The 18,398-nt window shown below is 41.2% G+C and overlaps 2 protein-coding genes across 4 annotated transcripts in view; one reads left to right on the top strand and one right to left on the bottom strand.

Annotated features, from left to right (window-relative positions):
- Positions 1-1,778: 1,778 nt before the first annotated feature.
- On the bottom strand, positions 1,779-14,896 carry hps3 (HPS3 biogenesis of lysosomal organelles complex 2 subunit 1). 3 transcript variants are annotated; one of them, XM_080033287.1, is made up of 25 exons: positions 14,820-14,885; positions 14,524-14,606; positions 13,873-14,070; positions 13,682-13,753; positions 12,814-12,907; positions 12,547-12,620; positions 11,970-12,182; positions 10,924-10,996; positions 10,695-10,777; positions 10,345-10,459; positions 9,793-9,949; positions 9,557-9,639; positions 8,954-9,128; positions 8,671-8,752; positions 8,270-8,421; positions 6,110-6,218; positions 4,999-5,243; positions 4,689-4,863; positions 4,282-4,515; positions 3,831-4,034; positions 3,129-3,326; positions 2,887-2,991; positions 2,406-2,612; positions 2,217-2,304; positions 1,779-1,981 (listed from the first exon to the last, which is right to left on the bottom strand). In XM_080033287.1, the coding sequence occupies exons 3-25, from the start codon at positions 13,921-13,923 to the stop codon at positions 1,854-1,856; spliced, it is 3,117 nt and encodes a 1,038-aa protein (XP_079889413.1). In that variant the 5' UTR covers positions 13,924-14,070; positions 14,524-14,606; positions 14,820-14,885; the 3' UTR covers positions 1,779-1,853. The 3 variants fall into 3 exon arrangements, with proteins under 3 accessions (XP_079889413.1, XP_079889414.1, XP_079889412.1); XM_080033288.1 differs by lacking the exon at positions 14,524-14,606 and having other exon boundaries at positions 10,924-10,993; positions 14,820-14,896; XM_080033286.1 differs by lacking the exon at positions 14,524-14,606 and having other exon boundaries at positions 14,820-14,896.
- A 2,910-nt stretch (positions 14,897-17,806) lies between these two features.
- LOC307253976 (trace amine-associated receptor 13c-like) overlaps positions 17,807-18,398 on the top strand; it is a gene marked incomplete at both ends in the record, with an annotated part of 1,453 nt that continues 861 nt past the window's right edge. The window contains one exon of the mRNA XM_080032199.1: positions 17,807-17,979. Coding sequence (XP_079888325.1) covers positions 17,807-17,979 — 173 coding nt within the window. The remainder of the gene's footprint in view (positions 17,980-18,398) is intronic.

Genomic DNA, 18,398 nt, shown 5'->3' on the forward strand with positions numbered 1-18,398 from the left:
GTTTCAGGAAAAAAATACTCTGTAGTGTCTTAACATGTGGACCAGTGGCGTGAACTGTACTCTGATTCATTTGCATTTAATCTCTGTTACATTTATATATTGTTTTTCTTCTCTGAAATCTGCGTTTGAGCTGCACTTAAACAGTAGAGAAACACACCTTGTCAAAGCTGTGTTCTTCCTCCTTGTGCTGCATTGAGATTCCCACGCAGGGCTCTGCTGAAGAGATCAGCTCCATCTCAATGTTGTCTTTGAAGGCCAGCAAAGCCGCCTTCCTCTCGTTAAACTTCATCTTTTCTGATACAACTTTTTTTAATCCAGTTTTTCTTTGACTTAAAATGTGTACTCGCAATCCTAGACCTTTACTCAACACACCTCAAGAAAACATTGGACCTCTAAATATCCCTTAGTTGATGTTGGTGGCCTTTCAAACATCTTATCTTCTGATTACCTCAAGGTGAGATCCATCAGAGCCTAACGCTCGGATTGGCTCACAGTTTTGCTCTCTGGATGCGATAGGTTCTTGTGACTTTTCTGAAGTTCTCATTGGTTGTGAGGTCTGTGAAGTAAGCTGTGGCTGCTTTGTGCAGTCTCCTCAGAGTAAACAACATGCACATGTTTTTAAATTGTTTCCAATTTTTTGCATTAAGAAAAGTCTTGGATGGCTCATTCAGTACAAGTAAATAGTTAATCAACACCTCTTCACACATGCTCTGTGGCCTCTTTCATCATTTAACGTAATGATTGAGTCACTTTGAATCGATCACTTAACAGTAGTGTATAAAGTAATCACCAAAGTAACAAGACAACTGATAATACAATCAAGCACACAGATTGTATGAATCAATGGGATTTTTAGTCTTCATAACTGCTCATATTTACTATGTTTGTGTCTTTTTTTGTAAATTGAAGGTCATTGCCTGGACTTTGTATTCTAACGGCCCAAACCAATAGACGGACTTCAATCATTTCTAAGCTACTTCAGTTTGCAGACTTCAGGAGGACGCCTCAAGGAAGAACCTACAGCCCAGTGGTCTGTTATCTTATCATGTTCTCCCTGAGTCTAACTCAAAAGTGTTTGTTTTAGGTCACGCCTGTGGTGACTTAACAAAACCACACACACAACCATCCGAAATCAATATGTCAGTCCGAGTTTTATGAACAACCCTTGTGAACTCAAATTTGCAGGAAAAATGCATTGTCTTCACTGGCTTCCATGAGTCACACACAACATCAAAAGGCATGAATGAATTAATGAACCTAACCCTGTGAAGACATATTGATTGATTGCAGTTTGGAAGAACTCCAAAATAGTTGCTGCTTTAGTGGCAAACAACATAATTTTTTTCCGCATTCCTAGGAGAAGCGATAGCCTACAAAGTTATCCCTGAACTGTGACGGTACAGAAGAAACAGACAGAGACAAGGCTGACATGTAATGTTTACAGACATTACTGAGATAAAGACATATTTGAAAGTGCTACAAAAATGTTGTAATCAAATACACAATGGCAAAACAAAACTCGGAAATGAAAAACAATATTTGTGTACAAATAACTGAAGGCTGTGAAGCAACTATGGGAACCTACAGGCTTTTATTTCTCATCGGCTCTCGTGACCTATTGTATATCCTGTTCTTGTGTAACACGCGTTTGACATTTTTTTCTAAATCTACTCAGTCAGCTTGAACAAAACCTGTAAAACGTGATACAGGATCATCTGAGATCATATATCAGATGATACCAACCCCCCCCCCCCCCCCCTCCCTTCTAGAGTTCAGCAGTTGTATTGTTCAACCGTTTGGACGAGTGACGGAATGACAACTATTCAAGACTTGTGTTTGTGGTTGTGTGTGTGTCAGGCCAACAGGTGCGTCTGGCTGCATGTCAACAGGTGAGGCAGGAAATAGGAGGCGGTGCCGTCGTCAGGCATCAGTTCCAGGAACTCTGAGGGGCTCGTCTCCATGGCAACCACAACTAGCGTCTCTGTAGGAACGGAAACCACAGGCATTAAAACATCCATGAAAAGAAAGGTCCGTAAGTTAAGTGCACTTTGCTCTACTGCATAACAATGTAAGGTGTCGGGAAAGTGACAAATGATAGTTTTAAGCTCACTGATTGCAGGGTTTCATATTCAGGGAAGAGGGGATGTTGGGAGAAATATTTAGTGCAGGCCAGGGTTCTTTTGACAGGGTGATGGTTTTCTGGGTAAAGCGTCTACCTTTGAGAGCAGCCAATAGGATGCTGTTGTCTGGTGTGGCTCTCGTCCTGTTACAAAGCTCCGGGAGAAGCTTCTTCCACCATAACGCCTGAAGAGATTGGACAGAAAAAATACAGACATCATACAGAGCATAAAAAAAGGGTTACACACTTCACACTATATAGTAGAGGCTACTGCTCGGGTACACACCATGTTTTTGTCTTGCAGCTGGTGGTTGGCATAGGCTATGATGGCCTGAGGACATCGGTCCAGCAGCTTTTCCATGCTGCGGCTGTACTGCCCTCCTCTGGTGGCACAGAGGAGGTGCAGGCTGAAGCCCCATAAGGTTTCCTCTGACAGACGCTCCAACAGAGGCTCCACGGAGCACACGGAGAGGGACGGACCACACAGCAGAGACTGGGGACACGGGAAGGATTGAGGTCAAAATCACAGGACCAAAGGTGGATGGAAGAAAATGTGAAATACCACAATCCCTGTCTGACAGTTAAAGGTGTTGAATTCATTTGCACACAAAAAAACACAGCTGAGCTCAAAGCCACACACTCAGAGGTGTTGTTGCTACAGCCTCACTTGGTCTAGTTTGACTAGTACCTTAAGTGGCAAACTTACTGAGGTGAATTTATATGTGACATACAGGAGCACACTTATTTTGTTCATAGACCTAAATTACCTGCAGTTTGTGTAGCGCCTCCTGGTGTTGGGAGTAGATGGTGTGAGCTGGACTGAGAACAGTGAGCCACGGGTACAGAGCACCGTAATGGGAGCACGAGTTGATCTGAAATGAACACAGACATGGAGGCTGCCTTAATGCATTGGAGAGATGCTCCGGTGATTTAGTCATTTTGGATTTTTTTTACAGAACAGAAAATAAAATATGGCCTTGAATTTGACTTGAATGACTCAGCTCTTTACCAGATCGTCAGCGCACTTCAGTGGCCTGCGTCTGGAGTGTGTGTGTGTGAGTTTAGGGTGTGTATCCGAGTTGGTCAGTCGGTCGATGTAGACGGACGCCAGTCGGAACAGAAGCTCCTGGATGACAGCTTCCTGCGAGGAGGCCATGAGCATCGCCTCCCAGAAATCCACCTGCAAGCAATTCTCACAGCCCAGCACCTAGACACACAACACACGTATATATGCTTTTACTGTTAAACGTTGAGAGATCTTCCATGTAGGATTGGTCTAAATTGACAGATTTAATATAAGAGACCTTATATTTTTTAATGATTTTGTAAACTATTATGTTGCTGTTTTTAAAGGGATGGGACTGATCCTACTGTATATCGGTTTTGGGTACAATACGGCTGCAATCCACTCATCAGATATCGGACTGGTGCCACCGATCCACGAACCTATTCAAATTCTGTTTCCTTAAAAATTATTTAGAAATTAAAAAGTTCTGAAAATTGTGAAAGAGTTGGAGTTCTAATATACTTCTGTATTGAGATTGTTAAAAGCACTTCAAAAAATGGGTTTGAATACATTTTAAACCTTTACACATTTTAGTATTTTTTTTCTGCTCTTTTCAATTAGAATAGCTGTGTTGCAACTTAGCCTTGCAAAAGTGTATCAAAATCGGTGACACACACACACACACACACACACACACATACACACCTTGAATACGTGATCGGCCTGTTCCAGCTGAACTTTGTTGTTTTCATGCAGAGCTACCATAGCAGCCACCAGCAGTCCTGGTTGGGTCTTTGCCATCTGGTGAGCCAGTGCTGTGGGGCGGACGTGAGTGTGCTGGTCCCCCCCTCCACCTCCACCGTGCAGTAGCAGCGTGGGCTCCTCGATGAACCCGTACACAAGCTGCATCTAAACACACACAAACAGACTGTGGTTAAATCAAACTATTCCTATTCATGTTCCCAACTTATTGATTCATTTGCTATTCAATATCTCGTAGGACGAGCTCATATTAAACAATTGTACATTTTATTTAGGCAATTATTGGAGCCAGGTGTAAAAAAAAGAGTTCTGTAAAAGGAGACCAAGCCAACATTAAAGAAACATTTAAAAACACACACACACAGACACACACACACACACACACACATCTAACCTCAGCATGTCTTTCCAGCAGCTGTGTGTACTGCGGCAGGTCGTCCAAAAGCAGCATCATGGTTGCCATAGTGATTGTCAGTGAAACCGACACACCAGCCGTGTCTTCCCGGTGTTGTATGATCCGCAGCGTACGGGCAGGACTGATGTTTATCATGGGCGGGCTGGCACAAACGCTCACCAGCTGACAGGGCTCTGATTGGCTGAAAATGTCTATGACCTCATCAGCTGCTTCCTGCAGAAAGAGTTATTTGATTCTTCGTTTTTTAAATTTATTTAATTGGATATTTTTTTAATATTTTTTTGGTGGTACATGTTTTTAGTATAACACAAAATAAACAGCCGACACCTGGTTGTAAAACAATCAGAATGTGAAACTTTAAGTTTTTATGAATTATTTTTCCCTACCTGACAGAGGCTCTGCTCTGTTTCTTCAAACAGGTAATGCTTGAGGTAGAAGAGGAAGCCGGGGCCGTAGGAGGGGCTGCTGGGAAGTGGGCGGTTCCTGGCGATGACGTCTGTGACTGACAGACCAGACATCCTGTAGTACGGCAACGCCAAGTGGCAGTCCTTTTGACCGGACCTTACAGCAACAGAAAAGAGAATATAATTAGTATTAAGAAGTCATTTTATCTAATCTTCCAGCTCCTCAAATTAGACTATTTTCTGCTTTTCTCTATATTGTAGATCAGTGTGTGTGCGTGCGTGCGTGTGTTACCTGCTGAAACAGTCTCCCAGCACTGCACAGTTCTGCCTGAGCGCCTCCTCCAGGTCTTGTCTGTCCGTCTGTACATCTGTCCGTTCCCCGGCCGGCCCGTCCGTCTGCAGCGCCACCTGGCTGTTCTGCTGTTGCCATGGCGTCTGGAGTATCGAGGCGCGGAGCAGGAGGTGAGCCTCACTGAGGAGGTGACGAAGGCTTTGGGCCTGCGGGTTGGTCTCTGCATACCGCTGGCTGTATTCAACCTGACACACCGAGGCACACATGTCATGTCCGACTCATTATAAACACACAGTAAATATATGCACAAAGCCACTGCAAAATCTGTATCATATCAACCATTTACAGTATATAAAACCTATAACCCTTTAATGATCTCTCAACCCTCTGGGGGAGGTGTATATAAAAACAAAAGGTGGGGTCTGTAATTAAAAATGTGTGTTTTAAAAAGCAATAAAAAAATTCCAGATTACAACAAACACATAACCAATCAGAGGTTCGAAAATCAACAAAACAAAGAAAAACCCCAAGAAAAACTTACTAAAGCTAAACTTCAAACAAACCTATTGATTGTATTTATTTTTGGAAAAACGTAACAGATTAATATTCTTTCTCTTGTTGTTGTTTTTTTTTCTTTGTGATGACATCAAACAACAATTATAAATGTATAAACGATTAGACAAAATGACTTGAGCAAGAGTACTTTTAGGTTAGCTTATGTTGATATTTTTCATTTATATCTTCTTCTATTCTTTCTATTTCTACATTATCTAAGCATGTTCTCGTTTTATCACTTTAACATTTCCTGGTTAGTGTTGATAATTGTCTATACATGTAAGAAATACACATGAGCAGCTATCCAGATTAACTGTATATTCAACAGTTAGTGTGTGTGTGTGTGTGTGTGTGTGTGTGTGTGTGTGTGTGTGTGTGTGTGTGTGTGTGTGTGTGTGTGTGTGTGTGTGTGTGTGTGTGTGTGTGTGTGTGTGTGTGTGTGTGTGTGTGTGTGTGTGTGTGTGTGTGTGTGTGTGTGTGTGTGTGTGTGTGTGTGTGTGTGTGTGTGAGTGTGTGTGTGTGAGTGTGTGGGTGTGTGTGTGAGTGTGTGTGTTACCATCTCCTGGTAAAGGGTGAAGGGGGTCACTGTGTCCACCACGTAGAGGTTCCATCCGTGTCCTACAGCGCTGGTTTCTCTGGGAGACGAGATCGTCCACTTCCTGCTCCTGAGGTCAGAGGTTAGACAGAGGGATGAAAAAAAAACTGTCCAATCAAACAGACACATCGGCTCAAAACCAGCGTTGGATCTCACAGAGTGTGATGTTTAGCTCATTTCAAAATGTGTAGACTGTATAAAGTGAATTTAACATAAAAAGACCAGTAAGTAAAAATAGAAACATGCGTTAGGTGCTGTGTATCATTGATAAGGTCCCAGTTTGGAGTTTATAAACTGGGATCCAGCCTGAATATCTCCTATGTAAGGTTACTTTACAGCTACAGGAAAAAATAAGGGCCTTTTTTAATTTACTCCTCCTAGATATGTTATAAAAACTGTTTCCTTTCCCTCTCTTGTCCCTGCAACAAGGAATCGGCAACTTCACCTGCTCTGCCATTGTAGCCAATTCAGCTCTGTGCTTTCACCGGCACAGAGACCTGCCTCTTTATAGCACTCTGTCTCCTGATTGGATAAAAACGAGCGGGATACCCAACATTTTATCTGGCAATTACTGCAAAGCTGAATGACTGCGAGACCTGTGTTGTGAACTGCGCATACTGTTTAAGTTAATTCTGTATGAATATAGAGTGATTTAATATGTATATTAACATAAAAATATCAATTACTCCTTTAATTTTTTTATATCCTATTTGACAGGTTTTTTATTATATACATATTTTATGTGTTTGCATCTTCATAGAACACACTGATAACACAGTATATGCCAGGTTTTCCTTGAACCTCGTTGTGAGGACATTGCACATGCTTAAGAAACTAGTAACTACTAAACGAGAGAAGAGGTTGAACACTGCGATCATGTGTCCTACAGTATCTGCATCATCATAAAAAAAAAACATTTTCTTGGACAATATCATGATTTGTAACACGTCAAGTGCATAAAAACATATTGTGGTTCTACATTTCATACGACTAGACAAACATTAAGTGAACTGTTAGTGAACAGGTTAATATGGCAATAGGGTCCAACTACAAGCAACATACATCAATAAGGCATCTTTAGTCATCAATGTTTTTGTAAACCTAAAGATACTGGTATGTGTGTGTGTGTGTGTGTGTGTGTGTGTGTGTGTGTGTGTGTGTGTGTGTGTGTGTGTGTGTGTGTGTGTGTGTGTGTGTGTGCGTGCATGTGTGTGCTTGTTTGTGTGTGCTTGTTTGTGTGTTTGTTTGTTTGTTTGTTTGTGTGACAAAAATACAAGAACCTTTCTTATAAAGTAAGACTACTACCGGAGTTAGCGTTAATCCAAACTGTTTTAGTTTTTAGTGATCAAAAAGTCACACACACTGAGGGCAGTTAGGCAGGTTACTGTTGGATGGGTTTAGGGACTAAAACGGGCCTGGAGGTGACAACAGACACTGAGGGGGTGGGGGCGGGGCCTTGGCGGGGTGGATATGGGAGGGGGGGGGGGGGGGGAGTTGTCTTACAGAAAGGGACGAGAGAGAAAGCTCTCCAGAGCCGGCGTGGTTGCGGGATCAATTCCCACTGCCAGGAAAATACCAGTCAGCATGGTGTGTTCTTTCAACTCGCTAAAATAACAACACATACACACACACGCAGTAAACATCTTTACAAATGCACGTAAGCCTGCATGCATGCGCGCGCACACACACACACACACACACACACACACACACACACACACACACACACACACACACACACACACACACACACACACACACACACACACACACACACACACACACACACACACACACACACACACACACACACACACACACACACACACACACACACACACACACACACACACACACACACACACACACACACACACACACACACACACACACACACACACACACACACACACACACCACCAGAGTATTGCTGGCACCTGCAGGGACGTATCTGATGACATATCTGAAAAAAAAACTTAAAGATGTAAGATCTATACACTAACAAAGATCATGTGAGTGTGGGGATGTGTGTGTGTGTGTGTGTGTGTGTGTGTGTGTGTGTGTGTGTGTGTGTGTGTGTGTGTGTGTGTGTGTGTGAGTGTGAGTGTGTGTGTGTCTTACAGGCCCCTACGCAGTGTGGCGCTCTCCTCTGGTGTGTCTGTGTCTGCGGCGGAGAGCAGGATGACATGGCGTCCGTGAACACACACTGAGCGCAGACCAATAAAGAGCTGCATCCTGAGAGCACACGGCTCTAGAGTGGATGGTGGACAGGCCTTCGAAAACACACACACACACACACACACACACAGTACATTTTTTTAGGACACGTGCTGATAAACGGTACAGTAGTACTGTAATGTGTAATATCTCCAAGTTTCTTTATTAATCATATGATCGTAAAAGAATAAAAAAAACAATTGAGCATGTTAAAACCTAAATGAGTTGTGGAGAACGGTGAGATTGAACTATACAGTAATTGACTCAAGAGGGCACAAAGCAAAGTGTTAAGGTGAAGCTCACACCTTCATGGTGGTATCAATGTAGGGGTCGTCAATCCTCGCTGCTACTGCCGCACAGCGCACTGTGAAACACTGCAGGGCGCTCCTACCACACACACACACACACACACACACACACACACACACACACACACACACACACACACACACACACACACACACACACACACACACACACACACACACACACAAAGTTACTGTACATTTTCATCTAATTGTTTTAAAGTGAAAATGATGTGCGGTGAAGATGAACTAATTTCCATATCAAATCCGACTGAAGACGTACTTTGTGATGACGTGCAGCAGGTGGTCTGTTAGCACCGCCTCCAGGACCTTCTCTGGATACTGATAGGCTGAGAGAAGCTCCACCCCGCCCTTCAGACTGTACAGGTAGCCGGCCGTGGGCAGAGAGAAGAAGCAGAAAATGCATGTTGGTTCATCCAGGGTCGCTGACTGGTTATCTGATGAGAAAAGGATAAAAAATTTAAGTATTTTTAAAAACATCTTCCAGATCTTTCACATCCTTAAATAAGAAGTGATGTGAAACTGCATATGTATAAAAAAAAAACAAGAAAAAAAGAAAAAATATATATATATACAGCTCCGGAAAAAAATTAAGAGACCACTCCAAATGTTCAGTGTCTCTTGTTTTACTCTTTAGAGGCATATGTTTGAGTAAAAGGAACATTTTGATTTTATAATATAAACTACTGACAACATCTCCATCAAATTTACACTAAAAATATTGACATTTAGAGCATTTTCAAAAAGTAATGTAGAGTTAAAGATTAGAAAAAACTCCAGACTGGTCTCTTAATTTTTTCCGGGGCTGTGTATATATATATATATATATATATATATTGTATCTGCTACTGTTTGCTGTACTGACTAGTGGACAGCGGGTAGAGCTGTAGAGAGTGGAGTTGAGTCTCCTCCACATTGCAGCCTTGGAAGAAGTCTGGACTGAAACGCCTGGAAGAGAGAAAAACGATGCACCTCACATGGCAAAAAACACAGTCACTGTAATGATGGCAAACTGCTTCTCACAAATAAACACACACACACAGACAACCACACACACACACACACACACATATAAACACACACAGTCACACACACACACACCTGAAAAGAACATATGACAGAGTGTATTGTCCTCTGTCCTCCTCCATTCCTGTCCTTTCAATGCTGACGTGGATGTCACAGTTTTGAGCTCGATCACCGAGCAGCTCCTGGTGTCTGGGGAGGACCAGGAAGTCGGCCTGGTCTTCTAGAGGATCGGCTGCACACACACAAATACACAGACAACACACACACAAAGCTTTCATTTGTGGGGGGCAAAACATTAAAGCTTTATAATCCCCTCCCCACATGTTTAAGTCATATGAAAATACTCTTCTAAAAATAATTATGTGCACATCATATCTACTTTACTCTCAACAAAAAAAATATATATATATATATATATGAATACACATGGAAATCATCTGATTGGCTGATGAGAAGATTTGTATCACATTGAGCAGGAGTGGTTGACACTTAATTGCCTGACTTCAACTGCAATGACTCATCCCAAAATGATATTTTCTGGATTTTCAGCAGACCCAAACTCAAGACACAACAATGTCCTTTCAGAACCCTTAGAGGGCAACCACCAGTGCAGAAGCTGTGTTTAACCTATGCTTGTGTCCGATGGTTCTTCCTCGGCTTGAGATTCAGAGGATGCATCCAGTTTCAGGACTAGCACCTCCAGCTCTGTTTGCACTGCCACATATCCCCCACACAGCGCCACCTACAGGGCAGAGGAGGTGTTAGAGTAACCACGCTCACAAACTACTTTCAATTGTAGTAGTTGGACCTTTTGAAATGAAAAAAAATTCAAAAATACAAAAGGGAGTCTTCCGTTTGTGAAATCATCCAAAACTTTGTTTACGTTCTGTTCTACACATAGTTCACACAATCAACTTAAAATGGTTGTAATAACAGATCACCGAGATATTTAAAAAGTGTTTGCATGTAAGGCCTACCTGTCTGGGCTTGACTTTTGAAAGGTGCAGGATAACTGAGCGTTCAAAGTCCAGCATGGAAACGTTTGAACTTGAGGTCGGACCTTAAAAGGATGAAGAGCGGAAGGATCAGTCGGAGAACATGGAAGGAAAGTTTCTCTTTTTTTCCATTCACTGATACAAGTTGAGGACAAATGAGTCTTTTACCGGAAAATGTCTTCGCAAGCATATGTTACTCCGACTGAGTTACCTTGAGTCTGACTGGAGCTCTGCTGCTGGGGGTTCGGCCAGGCGCTATGGAGGGTCTGCTGACTCTGATTCTGCTGATTGTTTTCCAAGAGACAGAAACATTATGCCACTACACCATTCAGTGTATCAATAAGAGTCCACGTTTGTTGTTCACAGTAAAACATGCTTTATATACGAGAGATAAACCTGCTGGTGAAATAAAACTTCTATGTTTTAATACATTGTATTGTTGTGGAAAACAGTGAATCTTTAATGCTAACCTCATTCTACACTAAAGGCTGGACTGGACATATATTTTAACCATTAAAACTATCAGAAACGTTTTAGGTAACCATAGCCTCCCATTCCAGCTATGAAATCAAAGACCCTGTTTCCACCTGGCATTAATATGTGGTTCTGAGGAATCCGATCGTTATATGTAAATGTAATATGCTTGTTCACACCTGGCCTTAACAATGCGTCTTCTATGCGCGTTTGCGATCCGGATTCAAATTCCCCGCGCTGTATGGAAATCAGCTCGTACATCATTTCCGCTTATACACTCCATCTTCAATGTTTTCTGTTTTCTGTTTACCTGCAACGGTGCGCTTTTATGACGTGAATTGTCGCGTGAATGAGTACGCGTTTCCGCCCAGTCACTCGCCGCAGTTGAGTGGGCGGGGCCTAATGTGTATGAGATGCGCATACGCGTTTCCACTGTTAATGGGTATGTGGATAAGTGGTCTCAAACCACCTCCGAATGTGGATAATTTCAATGCGCATTCAATGCGCATTGAGCGTGTTTCCACCTGTAGTTAGCGCGATCGGATCCTAAAAACCACATATTAATGCCAGGTGGAAACAGGGTCAAAGAGACTTTCTTCACTTATGTCACATCAATTGACACTTGATTGATCCCTCACTGTGCTGTGCCCCACCCCAACAACACAGGACTAACAATATGATAAGGGAGTTAAAATGCCATTTAAATGTATTTAAATTAAGATAATCTTTTTTTTTTAAATATTCAGCAGGGCTTAATTCCCAGGTTGGTGTTTGGGATCTTACCAGGCTCTGTTGGTTCTGTCTCCTCAGTGTAAACAGAACCAGAGTGTTCTCACAGCCGACCAGCAGGTCTCCGCTCACCGAGCAACACGCCACGGCAACGGGACGCTGCGACAGAGGAATCTCTATGATCTCCATCTGCACCCCGCCCCGCACAGACGCGCCACCCAGCAGGTGGCCCAGCAAACGCACCCCCACACGCGCCTTCTCCTCCGCCTGAATAAGAAGCGAAAATACAAGTAATAAGTCATGAAAAAGGAGGCAAGATTTTAGATTTAAGGTTTAATACTTTATACTAATTTACATCTGTAAATATTGTGTTTACATATTTCCATTTTCAAGTATTCTATCTCGTTTACATTTAACTTCATATTACATTCTATGTTATACTGTATGTACGTACTGTGTATATAGTATACCTTATCTTTTACATGTTCAAAATGAAATAACACTCATTCATGTTGAACCAAATTGTATTTACCTGAAATCATTTAAAAAAATAGAAATGATGGCTTGCATTTTATATTTCATAGCACCATGATATAAAGCTTTCAGAGTATTTGGTGGGTGCGTACTGTACCTGGAAGCGCCAGTTGGTGTAGGCTCTCAGGTAGGTGGCGCTGTTCTTCTCCTCAATGGTCACCAGGTAATCTCCTGGATGTGAGCAGGGAGGCAGATATTCATACATGTATGTTCTCTAATAAGAAGCCATTATTCCTGTTGTTTAAAATACCAATAACCTAATAATATATGAGTTTTTTTCTATATTCAAAAAATAAGAAAACTTTAACACAATAACCACCAGAAGCATAGACAAAAGAAAAGAGAGGAATTGTTTTTTTTTCACCTATCTTGCTGTGCCGGATGCTCTTCACGGTGCCCATTGTAGAGAAGCGACAGATGAGCGGGCAGCCCTCCTTCTCCACACTGTAGGCCTCCACCTGGGATCAGTTCAACAGACCACAACACACACATTACTGTCTGTATTCTGCAGGATATAAAGCTAATCCTAGGTATATAATAATTATTAAATGTCCATTCAAGGAGGTTTCTACGAATGAGGGTATATACACTCACCGGCCACTTTATTAGGTACAGCAGTTCATTTTCTTTTTAACACATATAACTAATCAGCCAATCACATGTCAGCAATTCAATGCATATGCAGAATACCATCTCTGAACGCAAAACACGACCAACCTTGAAGCAGATGGGCAACAGCAAGAAAAGACCCCACCGGGTGCCACTCCTGCCAGCTAAAAACAGGAAACTGAGGCTACAATTCTCACAGGATCACCAATATTGGACAATAGAAGATTGAAAAATCATGCATGGTCTGATGAGTCTCGATTTCAGTTGCGACATTCAGATTGCAGTTTCAGAATTTGGCGTTAACAACATGAAAGTATGGATCCATCCTGCCGTGCACCATCAACCATGCCATGTTCAAAGTCACCTAAACCCCCTTTCTTCCCCATTCTGATGCTCGGTTTGACTTCAGTACATTGTCTTGACAACGTCTAAATGCATAGATGCATTAAATTGCTGCCATGTGATTGGCTGATTAGCTTTTTGTTTTTATAAGCCATTGAACAGGTGTACCTAATGAAGTGGCCGGTGAGTGTATATAAACAAGAGTTTTTTTTTCAACACAAATTTTTAAAAAATCTAAAAACTGAACAACTTCGTTTTAAAAAGATGCATAAGTAGGTTACCTTGCATCCTCCAGTAGCCACCACAAACAGGGCTCCACCTCCACAGCAGACCAGCCCAGGCTCCTGCTCCACCTGAGCCCCCAGAGACGGAGGGTGGATTAGGCTAAGACATGACACGGATACATACAAAACAACAGAATCTGAATCATTCCCCACCTATCGGCCTGCCAAGCCCTGCTGCTGCTGCTTACCTGCACTATCTGCTGTGAGGAGAACGGATGGCAGTTGTAGACGTGCACCATGTTTGTTTGGTCCTCCTCCTCCTCCCCCTACCGAGAGGAATCAGGCCAGGATAAAGCTACTGCTTCCTCTTCTCTTGATAGTTGAGGAATCTATAAACTCGCCCTCCTTTGATCCGTGTTCACCGGACGCTTCATACAACAGGGAAACTGTAAAGAAAACAAGATTCAAAAGCAGCGTTTGTGAAGCCGAAAGAGACAGCTGTTCTTGGTGAGCTGAGCCAAACGATCTGGCTGCTAAAAAGGTGGTAAATCTAGTTCAAGTTCATTTGAGCATTGCCATAATCAACTTTAAATAATATAAAAACGGAATGTTACCAACAACAACACTGTGGCTATAGTGAAAATGTTGAGTGGATAGTAACTTTGGAAAAACAGTTCATCACAAGCTCTGCATAGCATAAGCACATGAGAAACATCATTTGACATGTGAGTAATTCACAACCAAGCAAATAAGCTGTCAATCAATGAACTTTGGTAAAATGACCAGTGGATTCCTCATTGATTGATCATCGTATCAAGAGCAAACCATCACTTTTGACCACAATTAACTTTTACTCAGGAATAAAAAAAAAGTTAAAAATCACTTTAAACGTAGCCTACCTGTGTAGGTGACAGCTTAAATCTCTTCCTAAAGCATAGACGTCTATAATATCTTCACATGATTTCAGCTTTTCCCTGCATCTCTTATAAGGAGCAGAAACAAACAGGGCTGTAGCCATAGACTGTATACAAGGCGGTAGTGTGTGTTTCTCTAATCGATATCACATGCTGCAGTGTCTTGTGAGCTGCAGAGGGTGAAGCAGCTCTGTTCAGATTAGCAGCTTTCTCTATTTTACTCTAGTTAAAATCTAATATTACAGAATCTTAACACAAAAGAAAGATTGTACAACACCCACTTTGTCGCCAAGGTATTCGCTTTCTTCTCTCTTCCTACTTTAGTTTCTCTCTGCCGCAGTTTATTGATTTCACGCTGTGGAGCCGGAAGTGAACCGTCAACCACAACAACACAGCGCCCGCCTACTTTCGCTTTCTATTGGCTCACGCTCCTGCTCGTGTTCTTATTGGCTATCGAGCTGTCATGACCTGAAGGGTGGGTCTGTGCCTTCCTGCTGATATGTTTCTTCGTTGTAGCCTATTACTTTCAAAAATACATTTGCAACTAGATATATGCATAAACATGAATCAGAATGTTAATGTAAATGTGTTAATGTGTTATGACATTGTGGAGCACAGATCAGGATGTGGCCTGGTGTTAATACATAGCCTAGGCTCTGTAAACTGGTAGCATATGTCATGAAAAGGGGCTCACCGTAGCCAGCAGCATGCCTTTACAGAGGCTGTGTAACAACACTGGATTAATGCATGTCATGTTGCATTACATTGAGTAGTCAGGCCAATAATTCATCCAGTACTATAGACAGTTTTAGAAGTTTTTAGAGGTGACCATGTGGTATTTTTGCTTGAAATGCATGTAAGCTAAAACTAATATGTATACAGTTTAAAATGAAAGGGACACATGCATACATGGGAGCAATATATTGTTATTGATAGATCAGTTCACCTTCCAACAGGAAAACTACCCTAAACATACAGCCAGATCTACTCTGGAATGGTTTAGATCAAAGCATAGTCATGTGTTAGAAAGGCCCAGTCAAAGTCCAGATCTAAATCCATTTGAGAATAACTGGAAACACTTGGAAATTGCTGTTCACAGACTCTCTCCATCCAATCTGACGCTGAATGTGAAGCTCAAGCTTTTGAAAATAATAATGGGCACAAATGGCATGTGCAAAGCTGTTAGAGACATAACCCAATAGACGTGCAGCTGTCATTACAGCGATAGGTGGTTCTACAAAGTATTGACTCAAGGGGGCTGAATACTTTTGCACGCCACAGTTTTCAGTTTATTATTTATAAAAAAAATCTAAAACCATGTTTCATTTTCATTCCACTTCACAATTATGCACCACTTTGTGTTGGTCTATCACAAAAAAAACAATAAAATAAATGTGCGTGTGTGGTTGTAAGGTGACAAAATGTGAAAAAGTTCAAGCGTATAAATACTTTTGCAAGCCACTTTATGTGTCCAATATGTCTATTCTTGTTTATATTGGGAAATTACAGGAGTGCTGCTCCTATATATTTGAAGGTAGGCTACTGTTGAAGAAAGGGTAATGTATTTGCAAAGCATGCCGGTGCAGGTCTCTAGCCTACAACCAAAATGCTAAAATGTAGCAGTGCTGATGTACTGTGAGTTCAAATTGCACATTACAATGATGGTTTGGATGTGTCAAAATTAACTCAAAAGTTACTAGTTATAGCAAGTGTTGATATTGGGTGTATATGAATAATCCGGCCTTGTAAACCAATTTTGGTTCTAAGTGAAAAGCTAAACATTTTGTTTGGGGGATACAACTTCCCCTGTTTCAAACTATTACATCATGTTTTGATGAGGAGAACTGTCTAATGTGTTTATGTTAGAATGTGTTTTCTTAACACCTTTGATTGGAGCCATGCCCCTGTGGTTCAGGGCATCATTATGTATCAAGGTGTGAACAGGCCACGCAATATGGACAATATTTGTAATAAATGACATGTTGTTTCTCAGTTTGGGGAATAGGCCTATTATATTCTCTTTTAAATATGTATTCAAACATCTGCCTCATTTATTTAAAGATGTTTTTTACAGCCATACCCTGAATTACTTTTTTAAATATTAAATTGAATGGCAATTCTGCTCTAATATGTGCACATTGTTTGGGGGATACAACTTCCCCTGTTTCCAAACTATTACATCATGTTTTGATGTGGAGAACTGTCTGATGTGTTATGTTAGAAGGTGTTTTCTTAACACCTTTGATTGGAGCCATTCCCTATGTGGTTCAGGGCATCATTATGTATCAAGGTGTGAACAGGCCACGCAATATGGACAATTAGTTGTATTTAATGACATGTTGTTTCTCAGTTTAGCCTAAACTGAATATGATATTCCTCAAACTGTTTAGGGAATAGCTCTTCTCTTTGATTGTGGTTGTTTTCTGTGTTTGGTCCGTGGCAAAACACATAAACAAATACATAATACAAAAATAAAACTAAACTGTACTTGTCACAATTCTTTTTATCTAAATGTATCTTATTTACCAAAATAAGTCAGATTAAGACATTTGAGTTTAACAATGCAAAAATGAAGGCACAAAAATCCAAAAAGCGGTTTAAGAAACATGGGAAATATTCACTCAGAACATAAATCATAGCCACACTTGTTTTACTTTGCCAAAAGACCATCAGCATTAACCTGAATGATCTTCACATGTACAGTATGTAAGAGGCACTCGGAGGTCAAAGTTCAGCCTGTCTGAGTGACCCTCAACATCATCTCCATGAACGGTTCCGACCACTACCACTAAACATGAAGAAGTTCCAATTTTCTTGAATGAAACGATTGAAATGTTTATATAAATACAGTGTTACCACTCTGATAACTTATACAGAACACACTGTCAACAGGTATTATTCATTTGATAGTAAATATGTACAGTATAGTACAAATATATCTAATGTTTGTGACTTTTAGGTTATTAGTTTTTTAAATAATAAATTAAATTCACTTTTGCTAAATTAAATACATTGTCTGGAGAAGAGACAGTTGAAGCATTAACTAAAACAGGGTGGGTGGGAGATGGGATCACACACACAGTGGTTGTTTGAAAGAGGGAGGGAGATGTAGTGAATGATGCAATGGAAGAGTTGTAGGCTTATTGTTGCTAAGGAGGAGCTAGTGAAAAAAGGGAGGGCAAGCCAGAAGAGGATGGGAAGGAAGATGACAGAAGAAACATATTAGATTGTTCTTGTGTCAAAGATAGTCAGAGGGCGGCTATAGAGGATGGTGGTGGAGACGCTGGAATTAACCAACTGCTGGATCCCTCTACACAACATCTCCTGCAATCCAGAGCTTGGTACTCCCACAGCAGCCCTGATCTTCATCCTGAAGTGGTGCCTCATTGCGTTCACTGTGATGTCCAACTTGTTGGTCATCGTCTCCATCTCCCACTTCAGGCAAGGACACATTTCATGAAATTAAGCATCTAATCAGTGTTGACTGTTGACTTTAATTGATGGATGGAAGTTTATGTTATTCTGTGTTACTGAAGTATATTTTCAAATGTAAATTATATTTTCAGTGGGGTTTTTCCTGTGTAATTTTGTCACAATATTAGTAGTCATGATAAAAGCCTTCTGTACAATACCACCATATAACTGTCTAAATTAGGCCTGTAGTTAAAATAAAAGTGGGTCTGATTGATATTACAAAGCTTTATTCGGCATGCAGACTATCTTTGTTTTAGTATTGCAGTGTGCAGCAAAATAATATTTCACTTTCCCTTTTACTGTCTGTATTGTCAGAACAACTGCTGTAATCTGTTTTTATTTAGGCTACTTGAGGAACTAATCAAAATCTCTCTCTCTCTCTCTCT

Source organism: Ammodytes marinus (genome assembly GCF_949987685.1).
Source record: "Ammodytes marinus genome assembly, chromosome: 8".
Lineage (NCBI taxonomy): Eukaryota > Metazoa > Chordata > Actinopteri > Uranoscopiformes > Ammodytidae > Ammodytes > Ammodytes marinus.

Coding starts and splice junctions, on each gene's coding strand:
- hps3 (XM_080033286.1), bottom strand. CDS start 13,923: ATGGTGCACGTCTACAACTGCCATCCGTTCTCCTCACAGCAGATAGTG. Junction 10,778..10,923: donor GAGCTCCAGTCAGACTCAAG/GTAACTCAGTCG, acceptor CATCCTTTTAAG/GTCCGACCTCAAGTTCAAAC. Junction 4,516..4,688: donor CAGAGCAGAGCCTCTGTCAG/GTAGGGAAAAAT, acceptor CTCTTTCTGCAG/GAAGCAGCTGATGAGGTCAT.